The following is a 12,515-nucleotide window of genomic DNA, read 5'->3' as shown; positions in this document are numbered from 1 at the left end:
CTACCGCCACTCTCAAGCTCTTCCTCAAGTCTTCGAAAAAGAAGACACAGAACAAGATGTATACTGCGTCGCCCTCTGCCCTAGGCCAGCACTTCTCAAAGCCTCCCACACAGAGAACCCTAACCAGACAGGGAGGGAGCCAAGGGTTCCAAAAGGCACCTCCCTAATCGACTCTGACATTTCAGGGTTTTATCTTCGAAGTTCATTCTCCTCCGCAAGCTACCCATTTCTGTGACTGTTAACCTTCCTCATCGCCACAGGAAGAGGCAATGCTTCTTCAATTCTAGGCACTGTTAGGGTACTGGGAGTGCATTTACTCACTTAGTCCTCATAATCATCCTTTGGAGATAAGCTACAGTGATCATTCCCATTTTACAGATAAGGAAACTCGTGCAAGAAACCTGAAGTCATTTGTCCAGGATGATGAGCTCATCAATGTTGGCAATGGGCTGTCAATCCAGGCAGTCGGACTGGGGAATCTATCCCCTACGGTGAGCTACCTCCTTGGTATAAAAATGCTTCCTTCTCTAAGTCTCACACCAGCAATGAGCTGCAAGTAGTTGGGTCACGCCCATGCTATGCCTTCTGGCACATGGCCACGCAGCCATACTCCATGTGAGGGGACAGCCTAAGACCCAGCAGCTTTATCCCAGGAGCATCGATGAGATAGCCTCACTTAGGACAAAAGCCCATGGCACTCCTGGGGCTCACGGGGTTCACACAGATGACAAGCTGGCCGCCGGGAGATGATTAAAAATCTACCATTAAACCAAGCTGTACTTAGAGCAGACCTTTTTTAAAGTAGCTTTTCATCAGGGGATTATATTTTCTTCTTGACAATTTCCTTAATGGCAAGAAAAGCTATACGTTAGAAGAACAAAGGAGACCCAAGGGCAAAGAGTAGAAGATTCTCACCAAGGCAGGGGTGGAGAGCAGGGAGGGAGGTGGAAGATTAAACAGGCAGAAGGCATGTGCCCCCACTTTTATTCCTATAGAAGGCTCCGGCTCTGCCCACCCCCACCTCCCCTCTCTGTCTTCTTCTCTGGGGGCACTAACAGCAGCCCAGAGCTCATTAAAGTTTAAACAGACTGATCAATACAGACAGAATGGTGAATTGTCCATCTGCAAATTACCAAGCTCTTCATGAATATTTAAGGAACAAAACTAGGAACAGGGAGAAAAGAGAAACCAGGACTTTATTTTTCCCTCTGAAAGAAACAAAAGACAAAAGTATCTCTGTCCTTCCTGTTCACCAGGTGCTAAAACCAGTCAAGTGTGACAAGGGAGCGTCACTTCCTTTCCCAAACCAGCAGGCAGACTACAATCCAAGGCCATTCCACATCAGTGGGTGTCTGGCACAACTCGATGTCCTTGCTTTCTCAAAACACACCACGTGTACCTGCTACTCGGGCCTTTGCACATGCTGTTGCCTCTGAATGAAATGAGGCTCCTCCGACCTGTCCACCTGGAAGGTAGGACACTCCAGCAACTCACAGTGCAGCGTTAGAGTCACTCCCGCCTACCTTCTAACTGCATGAACTTGGGTAACTGACCTAACCTTTCTGCACCTGCTTCCTCCTCGATACAAAAGGGGTTGTAATAGGGCTACATTCCTACAGTCGTTGCGAGGATTCACATACACCACCCATGCTAAAGAGTTTATTATAGCACTGGACATGCATGAAGGCATGGGTGTTAGCTATGATTATCAGTGACCTCTTCCACATTTGGTTACATGTGAACAGAACCTCTGCATGTTCCACACCCTGGGTCCTGTCTCCCTGAGCTCCTCTGGATTACCCTTTCCTCAGCTCCAGCCATAGCCACTGAGGACCCTGCAAGTACTGAGTCACAGTTTAACCATCTGCTGTTCTCTGCCACTGGACTGTGAGTACCCGAAAGTCAAGGCCTACACCTAAAGCATCCCAACACTGTCCCTGGTACCAGGTGTGCACAACAGACATGCTCAGCAGGTGGGAGCAGGGGAGCATAAGCAAGGATAGAACAGCACAGCTGTGGCCATACCTTTGTGACAACACAACATGCAGCCCAGATGTCCTCCGAGGACTGCTCATGGTGGTTGAATTGAGGCTCCCACTGGTTGATCGGCTGGTCTGCAAAAGCCAAAAGGATGCCCCTCTGGTCTACCAGAGCCGCACGCACACTTCCTGTTCCAACGTCCACACCCACGTAGTAGTTCCCTGGTTCCTGATCTCCGCCAAGCATTATGGTCCCTCCACCTGCAGTGACCAAGGACAAAAACCACATGAAGACCCAGTGGGTCTGCACAATCAGGCACAAAACACCTTCAAGTGGAAATGAAAGGGGCGCAGCTGACCACTGGTGGCCATTTACTTATTCCACCCAACTGCTCACAGTATGCCAACAGGTAGGTGGTGGGTAAACAAGACAGGCAAGGCCTCAGACATGGAATTTCCATGCTTGGAAGGAAGTCAGATGTTCAGCAGTTGTGAGTTGCATAATTAAGTGAAGTCATGATACTGGGTGAAAAGGGCTATACAGGAAAACATGGGGCCGTGGAATCCAGCCAATCCAGAGGTAACAGACATGCATTTATTCTCACTGAATTTGACTCAGGAGGAGGACAGTGGCCACAGGACTACAAAGGAACCTCATCTACCCTGTCAACAGCTCACTCCAAAAATGGTCTACTAAGTACCTGTTACACGCCCAACACGGTGAAAAGTCCATGCACGCCCTCTATCCCTCACTGGGACCCTGGAAGGAGTACACTTAAATCTCTAATTCACAGGTTATCGGGGGAAACTCCAAGAGGCACATGCTACTCTCTTACAGCAAGGTCCACACATGTGAGAAGAGTAAATGTACATGATGCACACTGTACTGATGGGGAAACAGGTTTCAGGGAAGCCAAGAGAGGTGGCGGCATCACTAACAAGCAGCCGGGACCCACGGTCTCCCCTCTGCGCACTGCCAAGTCCCAGGCCTTTCCCATTCGCTCTTAACAGCTTGCAAGGTCGTTTTGGAGAAGAGGCAAATACACTGCAGCCCAGTGTTGAAGTGACTGGGAATGGGGAAGGAGCCTCACGGGAGACAGGATCAGGAATTTGTTAGACAATCTGTTTTCTTTACAGACCCCTTGTGAGTTACAAGGAAATCGGACCAGAGAACACTCAGGAATTCCTTAGCCTTCATTGCTGCTCCAAGTCCCTCTGGTCAGATTAGCCCACGTGACACAGAAATCTCACAGGGGCTTTCATTTCCCAGATCAGCCTTCCACTGAGTAAGAACAAACCCCCAAGACAAGCACTCGGGTAACAGGCTACAACTCCCCAGGTGAGCCCGGGGCAGCCGCAGCACCCAGAGTCTCATTTCCACCCAGAAAGCTGTCTGAGCCCTTCCATTTCAAAAAGGTAATGTTTCCCTGGCAAAGCCACACTTGGGGTTTCTAAAACGAGGCCAGCCCGCAGATGTTCAGTTACTGCTTCCTGGATATTTATCCCGGTCAGAATCAGCTTCATTAAAAGTGATTGCTTCTGACTTAATCACAATGATTCCCCAAAGGTATTTGCCCCCTCCGGCTTGCAGGCTCCCGGGCAGGTGGGGAGGGAAACGGGGAGGCCATGGTGACCCTAAGTGCTACCTTCAGCTGGGCTTCGGGAACAGCTCCTGAGCTCCAACCTCTGTGCTTTCCCATCATCCTGCCTCCCTCCCTTACAAGGTTTCAGGAGCTACATGGGACCCATGGCCCCTGTTATCAAGCTACACATTCCTTCATTTTCTCCAAGCCATGACTCAAAGAGAAAGTTGAGCTGCTCCCTGTGAAACAAGGCTGGGCCTGGCCCTGCCCTCCTTGCCTCCCTTCCTCCCCACCTCCGCAGAGCGATCCCTCTGGTCCCTCTGCGGGGTCCTTGCTCAGGACTCAGGACGGCTGCAGCATAGCCTGATGCCCGGGGCATGGCATCCCAGGCCCACCAGGAGCTTCCCTCTGCGGCAGTCCTTGAACACAATCCTGCCCATTCTCACAAGAAACGTCAAATGTCCTGGAGCTCCTCCAAACCTCCTAGGGTTCCTCGCAGGTTCCCAGGTGCGTCTGGCCCACTGCTTTGGACCTGCCCTTCCCTTCCTAACCCCTTCTTCTCTTGTGTGCCTGGTGATCACGGACTTACATTTTCAGTTCCAACTCAACCAATCTCCCCTTCAGGAAAGACTTCCTGGTCTTTCTCCAACCCTTGGTGCCAGGAGAGTACCGTATTCCTACTTTCTTTTAAATCCTAACCATTCTGAAATGTGATTTATTTTTGGTTCCAAGTCTGACTCCCTTACTGGCCTGAACCTGAAAAACAAAGGAATTTAGTGATTTCTGTATCCCTAGCTCCTAGCAGTGTCTGGGATAGAATCAATTCTCAATAAATGTGTACTGAATGAACAACTAGCTCGGTGAAATCAATAGAAAACAAGGATGAAAAGGTTCCTGCTTTAATCATTTGAATTCTTAATTGTGTACTTATGGGCACTAATGTTTGCCTTTGATTCTAATCTCTATTTGCTTCATTCATTCAATTAACAACTTTACTGGATGCCTACAACCACATTTTATTAATTCTAGGATACTCGTGTTTTGTTTTGTTTTTTTCACATTTTGCTTCTCTGAAATCAGTGACTCCCACAATCAATGGCATCTTACAATTAATTGGTAACATTGTCTTTCTTTCTTTCTTAGTGGTATATGAAATAATAATGCATCCTGCAACTCCATGATGGATCTTCAAAGAAATGCAGAGGATGCCAGGGACCAGGCACCCCTGCTAAGAGCTAAGGATCCCCTAAGGACAAAATAGAATGGTACACTGGCTCAGAGCTTCCTCAACATTCTTTACCTGCAAATAGGAGGAAGACTGACCAAGCCAGATGCCACACTCACATCTTCTTCACTTGGGAATTCCCTCTTTTCACATCTCACTGTCTCAGGTGTGAAGGCCCAGGGATGCCATTCCTAACACTGATCCTAGCATACCAACAACCCTCTGCCCTTGGCTGGAGCCCTCCAAGACTATTCTAAGAGAAACAAGGAAACAAATAGGAAATGAAGAATGCATACAGGCTGCCCAGCCATCGCCCAGGCTGCTCCCCACTCCTGCCAGCCCCAGTGACAAGACAGATTCCCCCAAGAGACGGGCCCAGCTCCTCGAGTCTGAGCTCCTTGCTTCTATCTCTATCTTCCTCAGTTGGGAGCACAACATCTTATTACCCACCACCCAGACATCGATTTATTTCCAGCAAAATCCAAAGGCAGATTTCTACTCTGCAGCTCACCCAGGGCTTATCCCAGTTCTGAGTTTTGGACCCGTGTCTTCACTAAACAGGAAACAGCCCACCTTTTAGGAGAGCCCCTGCCTTTTATGAAGGCTGGAGTTTTACTGGTAAACAATTAACACCATTGTTGCTGGGATCACAGCTGGCCCCTGTGCCAGTGTGGTGCCTGGCACACAGCAGGAACTTGATAAGTCTTTGTGACTCCGTGGATACCTTTAAAACCTGTCCTCAGGAAATAATAAAAGGTACTATGTTTACTGTATCTCCAATGCTCTGTTCCATAGCTTGCTTATATTGCCATACCACTTTTAATCCTGACCTCAACTCCTAAAGACAATTCGGAAAATACCATCCCATTTTATGGATAAGGAAAATTGAGTCCCAGGCAGGTAAAGGAGCTTGCTCCTGTATGTCATATAACTAGTAAGGAATAGAGTTCACAGCCATCCCACTCCCTCTGGTTCCAAAGTCCCCAACCATTCCTAGGGTGCTATACCACCTGATTCTCCTCCATTTATTAAACGCGTATTTGCCAAGGACCCTCCCTCCTCTATCTAAGACTGCCTACCTCTGAACTCAAGCCGCCTACCTCTAGAGCCTGACCCTTCCCCAATGCCAAGCTGCCTCTCGCTGACAACATCCCGGCCCCCATTTCTAGACCACATTACCAAGGCATCGGTCAGAGGCAGTTAAATCCACAGGGACCAGGGCACCAAACCTCCCAGCACTGTTCCCGCACACCTCCAAGTTCATGTTTTTCTAAGAAATAGATCCTAATTAAATATTTCAGGTTCACCATGTTTCCCATTACTATAGTTTTAAGTGATCTCTTTGTGATTGTTTCCACACCTGGACCCTGAAAGCAAGGAAGCAAGCAAGTTCAAGCCCTTGGGCGGCTTCCCTGAAACTTGACCCTGAGAGTTTTAAAAACCCTGCCAGAGAATTTTCTGCACCTCAGATCCCTTGCCTTGCCTTCTGTGCCCTTTGTTCCTCGGTCACAAGTACTCGGCTGTGTCCTGGGCTCCAAACTATATCCAGTTCCTCTTCTCAACAAATAAAACAACTGCAAAATGGAAAACATTCCATTTTCTAATTTGCAAAGAAAAAAAAAAAAAAAGTAGGATCCGTCTGTGTGTCTGGCATTTGCACATATGCCTTAATCTCTTCCAAATGAAACTCAACCAAGTTGGTAAACCTATCACCACTTTGTAATTCAGGGGGATGGGGAAATTCGCCCAAGACCCACAAACAGCTAATGGCAGCCCCAAGATTTGAACCCCAGCCTCTACCGCAAGCATAGGGCTCCCTCCATAACACCCACCTAAAACTGAAAATAGAACTGTCAACTTCTTCAATAACAATTATCAACAACAAATGTAGCAACAACTAGCAATTATAAAGCTCTACTCTGCAAATCACCCACATGATTTTGCGATTCCATCACTCCCTGTGAGGTAGGCAGTATGAGCCCAATTTCCAGTTAAAGAGACTGAGGTTCTCAGCAATAAAGCTGTTTAAGGTCATACAGTACAAAACCCGAGGAGCTGGGATTTGAGGCTAAGTTGGAAAGGCTGTAAAGCCCAATTTGTGAACAGTGAGGGTCAGAACTCTGGTTCTATCTCGCTCTTTCTGGGTGAAGATGAAAACTCTAAAAAGAGAAACTACTGTTAGGACTACAGGGATGGTGACCGGCAGACAGAAATGAGGACGTGGACTGTGGGGACTACAAGAAAGAATATAACAGAGAAAAAATTCAAGCTATGCTGGACACAAGTCCTGGGACACCTAACTTCTCAGCCTGCAGCCTCCCATCCAAGTCCCCAGAGCGGAAGGTGAAGTAGGAAAGACATTAGGGTTGGAAGCCAACAGCCAAGAAAGAATTCTTGAGACATCCTTGGTGCAAAAGGTGGTTTTAAATCAAAGCATGGTGGGACAGGACCCTGCCCTGGGGTCAAGAGGAGGGGCCCATTATATACTTTCAATCTGCTCTGGGTCAACAGGAGTGGCCCATTATATACTTTCAAGCTGGGAGGGGTTAAGGATAACACAAGCCTCCCAGGTGTTTTGGAAACAAGGTTTCCAGGATCCCGATCTGGGCTAGCTATTGTTGGGACAGGTCATTTATTATTGTTAGTAAACCCTCAGTCATGAGACCCTTCAGATGCATATTGGGGGGGGGGGCGTCACATGCTTAGAGGATGATTGCTGACCTGTATCTGCCGGGGAGAGATAAAGGAAGTTTCCAAAGGCATTTTTATATGTTAAAGTAGACTCACAGGATCCTGAGGGTTGGGCTATGCCCTTAGCAAAGTATTAGCATAGAGGCAGCTGCTTCCTAAAGGAATGTCACTCTGCCTGTTTCAAGGACTTGCCAGTGGGCTGTAGATAGTAAGGAAATGTAACATTTTTCTTTTGCCTTTGTTTCCCACATCAGACGGGACTCATTTTTAGTCCCTACTCATGATCAAAATACTGTTCCTATGATAAATATTTACACGGTTCATCAAATAATAGCTTGTATAAATATTTTTAGTAATAGGCCGCAGGAAACCACAGACTTCACGGCTGATTCTTCAACAAACGTGCAAGTTGCTCAAATGCAGCATGACAAAGGAAGAGGGACATGGACTTGGGGGGGCCGTTCTCGGCAAAACTACTTCAGAAATTCTAAGAAGGGGGGTCAATGCTACAAATACTGTGCTGAAAACCCAAAAACCCACCACCTGGGGGTTGTTCTTTTATCTTTCCTTCCACCGTTTCCCCTCCATAACTTAATACTAATAAGATTGTTTCCTAAGACTACAATCCTCCAGAGTGGGTGAGCTTACCTTCAGTCTTATTTCTTAAAAAGTCACTCCTCCAGGACCAATTAGTTGACAGTGTGAGCAGAAGCAGTGTCCCAGGGATCTGAGAGGGAACGCAGTATCCTCTTTCAACTTTGATCTTTGGACTTTGCTGGGAGTTCAGGTACCAGAGTCCCACACTATTTAGTTAGTCATACTGCAAGCAGACAACGGTAAGTTTGGAAAGAAAAATATAAGCAATGAGTACGCCTGTCCACTTCAGTCTTCTAACAGAAAGAACTAAACAGCACTTTATTATTTTTTTTAAACAGGAAACAACAAGTGTTGGAGAGGATGTGGAGAAAGGGGAACCCTCTTACACTGTTGGTGGGAATGCAAGTTGGTGCAGGCACTTTGGAAAACAGTGTGGAGATTCTTCAAAAGATTAAAAATAGAGCTACCCTGGGGTGCCTGGGTTGCTCAGTAGGTTAAAGCCTCTGCCTTCAGCTCAGGTCATGGTCCCAGGGTCCTGGGATCAAGCACCACATCAGGCTCTCTGCTCAGGAGAGAGCTTGCTTCCTCCTCTCTCTTCGGCTTCTCTGCTTACTTGTGATCTCTGCCTGTCAAATAAATAAGTAAGACCTTAAAAAAAAAAAAAAATAGAGCTACCCTATGACCCTGCAATTGCACTACTGGGTATTGACAAAGATACAGATGTAGTGAAAATAAGGCCCATCTGTACCCCAATGTTCATAGCAAAACTGTGGAAAGAGCCAAGATGCCCTTCAACAGACGAATGGATAAAGAAGATATGGTCCATATATACAATGGAGTATTATGCCTCTATCAGAAAGGAGAGAAAGGATGAATACCCAACTTTTGTATCAACATGGATGGGAATGGAAGAGATTATGCTGAGTGAAATAAGTCAAGCAGAAAAAGTCAATTATCATATGGTTTCACTTACTTGTGGAGCATAAGTAATAACACGGAGGACATTAAAAGAAGGAAGGGAAAAGTGAATTGAGGGAAATCGGAGGGGGAGACAAACCACGAGACACTGTGGACTCCAAGAAACAAACTGAGGGTTTTGGAGGGGAGGGAGATGGGGGTTGGGTGAGCTTGGTGGTGGGTATTATGGAGGACACGTATTACAAGGAGCACTGGGTGTAGTGCATAAACAATGAATTTAGAACACTGAAAAAATAAAATAAAATTTAAAAACCTAAGTAGCACTTTAAATAAATCGCACACATTGTATGTAAGATGGTAAGAAAGCTTGGGATCAGAAGTAAAGAGCTAATCTGGCAATAATAACTGGTTGTCCATTAGTTTTACCAAGAATACACAGGGGAGAAAACAGTACAGGTCACTCACGGTTACTTATTCTCTTAACATGAAATGCTGTCTCCTACAGTTCCAATGTCATAGTGGTTTTTGATTAATTGAGATTATATAACTGAAGTTATTAGCATGACTAACCTGATGTGCGGCACATGCCCTGTCAACGGCAGGAATTACTAGGGCCATTATTATGTCCCTTACAACAACAAATCACCTCTGGACGTCTACAGTATACATAGTCTAGACCTGGGTGTTCTCACGATATCTAACATCTCCAATTCCAGTAAATACAGCAAATGTTAAGTGCTTTCTCTGTCCTGAGACAGTAGGACTAGGAAGCAAAAAATACAGCATCTCTGATTTTAGAGTCAACAACTTAATGTAAGAATCTGATTTTTGAAAATCAAATGGCAATGACAAATTATTCCTAGTTTTTGTACTTCAAGCTAAACTGAATGCACCTAGTGAGTTATGTAGGACAGTAAAGTGGCTTCATGCTGCCACCAGAATCCTAACCACACTCCCAGGGCCAGGCATCCTATTCCAGGACCACCTTTCCCCACAAAATGCAGAGATGATGGCTAGAAAAAAGAAGTACCAATTGACTGTCTTCTCCACTGTTCCAACCACTAGATCAGACATGGGATTTTTCAGGATGCTGAAGATCTTCACTATACGTCCCTTTTCAAATACAAGCACCAGGTGATTCAAGGAGGTATACAGTATTAACAGCAGAAAGGCTGGCTATTCTTTTAATTCAAAGTTGGGTTCCAAAAGGCGGGGAAGTCAGAACTCATCCAACCACCCTGCCTGCCTCACCATGTGGCAGCCACAGAATGTAAACAGAGCCAGTTCTGCATGTGGGCCGAAACCACCACTCTCCGCCAGCCACACAGGCAAGACACAAGAGCTGACATGAATGCCAAATCCAACCATGTTGGGGACAAATGCACAGCATAGGTCCTAAAGAAATCATGGATGGAAAATCTGACTCATGAGAAGACATCCCCAAATTCCAACAACAAAGAGAGCCTTAAGAGCAGATGAAACTTTGCATTTCCCACATCCTCTTCTGTACGACACTGCTGGCTCCTTCTTCTTTTCGATCCTGGTGATCTGATAAAGCAACCCCTTATTTGTAATAATGCCTCCCAAGCTCCTTATAATTTATAATGCCTTACCAAGCTACTCTCTCTGCAGAGAAAGGAAGAAGGGATGCCACATTTATAACACCCAGGGACGCATACGCTGTTTCTCCCAGTTACAAATGGGAATGCTGAAATTCTGCAAGTATCAATCTCCAGTTGAGGGTCACAAAGCCAGGAGAGGAAGGAGGCTGTATTCAAATCCAGGTTTGTCTAAGCCGGAGCAGTGCTCTTGCTACTGCTGTCCCTGAAATGACTTGGTTTTCCACATGAACCAAGTTGCCTTTATCCTGGGCTAACTCAGAAGGCCCTTCCAACTGTGTTTATCCTGTGAAAACTTCTTGGACACACAATCATTAGAAATGGCTTCTCCCTGCTCTGATTCATAAAGACGACTTATGTCACTATTCATGCCACTGTAAGAAACATTAGATATTAACCGAGAATGTTCTACCTGCTACTTCCTTGTACCCGCTGATAGGCACAGTATATCTTAATATAATAACAGGGGAAGTACTGGGCTGTGGGGGAGGGGAAGATTCTTAATGTATAAAATGGTCAAATACCTTGTAAAATAAAAAGCCTCTAAGGACTCAGTCTCTGGAGAGTTCCAGAAGCACTATCAGCAAGCCTCTCTTCTGTGTGTGGCACCCCGCTCCTCCCCCAGGACAACCTCCCTCCTTGGCCAGGCACGTATATAGAGGAGAGAAGGAAGACAGAGAGAGTCCTCAGACCAGGGGTCTCATCGGAGTCCGTCTATCTTCTACAAATCCATTTTACACTGAGTTCACTAAAAGCCAGAGTATAAATCTGATGGTCTCACACTCCCAGGGTCCTGGAAGCAGAAAAATGGCAAAAAAAAAGAAAGACAGTGAAGACTGGCATCCTGATTCTAAATGCTAAGTTATAATATTTTAACCCCAATATGCCAATTACCAAGCTAAGCCCGTAACAGGGAAAACTGTACACACACTTAGTGATTTATTATTACGTGGACTCTTCTTTTTGGAACATGAATTCCTGACCTCTGAGTTCTGCATAATTTAAATATACGTGTAGTTTTTCTCCCTCTGTCACTTTCTTCTCCAAGAGGCTGCTGTTGATTTGCTGACATAATTAACTATGAAATGATTTTCTACAGAACTAACCAGCCTTTCAAAGCAAGGCCGTTATCATTAGCATATTGGCTGGAATCCACGGCTTTTCCGAGAAAAATCACTCAAATTAAAACAACAGAAGAACCCACCAACCTCAGTGACTGCTGTCAGATATCAGCAAACTCAGGAAAGGCTGAGGGCAGTATTAGCTAGAACAACAAAATCCCTTCTCTGCACAATCTTCCAAAACTCCTTCCTCAGAGAACAGGGTCAGCCAGAAGCTGGCTGAGGTCTTTGGCCTCTTCTTGTGTTTACCTATTTATGAAACATGACCAGATGGATTTAAGGTCCAAGGTGAAAGGCATAAAGAACGAGTTATTTGAAGATTAAACTTTACACTTGGGGAACTGGACAGCGCCTTTCACAAACAGGACCTGCTGAAATTACCAAGAGCTACAGGACAAGCTCAAATTGCTGACTACAACAATGCTGCTTCTTCCCAAAATAATCCCAAGGACCTCAACGCTCTGGCTCCTGCCTGCCTCCCTAACCTCATCCTCCTACCTCCCTACCACTTCCCCCCTCCAATCTCAACCCCTATACTTCAACCCAAGGAGCTGTTAGCAGTCTCTCAAATACAGGTTAGGCACCTTTTTCCTGTAATGTAAAGAATACAAATGAGCACCTCATAGAAACAGAAATATAATGAATACGTATGAACCTTTAGCCCCACAAATAATGAAGAAATGCAATATAAAACAATATAATTTTACATGTAACAAGTTGGCAAAAATGGAAAATATTGATACTACCCAGTTTGGGCAAGAGTGTGGGGAAATAGGCAGTTT

At 45.8% G+C, this 12,515-nt stretch overlaps 1 protein-coding gene across 3 annotated transcripts in view; it reads right to left on the bottom strand.

Annotated features, from left to right (window-relative positions):
* Positions 1 to 8,283, bottom strand: part of FGGY (FGGY carbohydrate kinase domain containing) — a 387,944-nt gene extending 379,661 nt beyond the window's left edge. For 2 of the 3 annotated variants that reach the window (XM_044238340.1, XM_044238341.1), the window contains exons 1-2: positions 8,127 to 8,205; positions 2,026 to 2,240 (exon numbers count right to left, since the gene is read on the bottom strand). In XM_044238340.1, coding sequence (XP_044094275.1) covers positions 2,026 to 2,226 — 201 coding nt within the window. In that variant the 5' untranslated portion in view covers positions 2,227 to 2,240; positions 8,127 to 8,205. Of the gene's footprint in view, positions 1 to 2,025; positions 2,241 to 8,126 lie in introns of all 3 variants that reach the window. The other variant, XM_044238342.1, reaches the window with a different exon arrangement.
* Between the last annotated feature and the right edge of the window lie 4,232 nt (positions 8,284 to 12,515).

The sequence above is a fragment of the Neovison vison genome, chromosome 2 (genome assembly GCF_020171115.1).
Source record: "Neovison vison isolate M4711 chromosome 2, ASM_NN_V1, whole genome shotgun sequence".
NCBI lineage: Eukaryota > Metazoa > Chordata > Mammalia > Carnivora > Mustelidae > Neogale > Neogale vison.
This window is presented reverse-complemented; position numbering and strand designations above follow the sequence as displayed.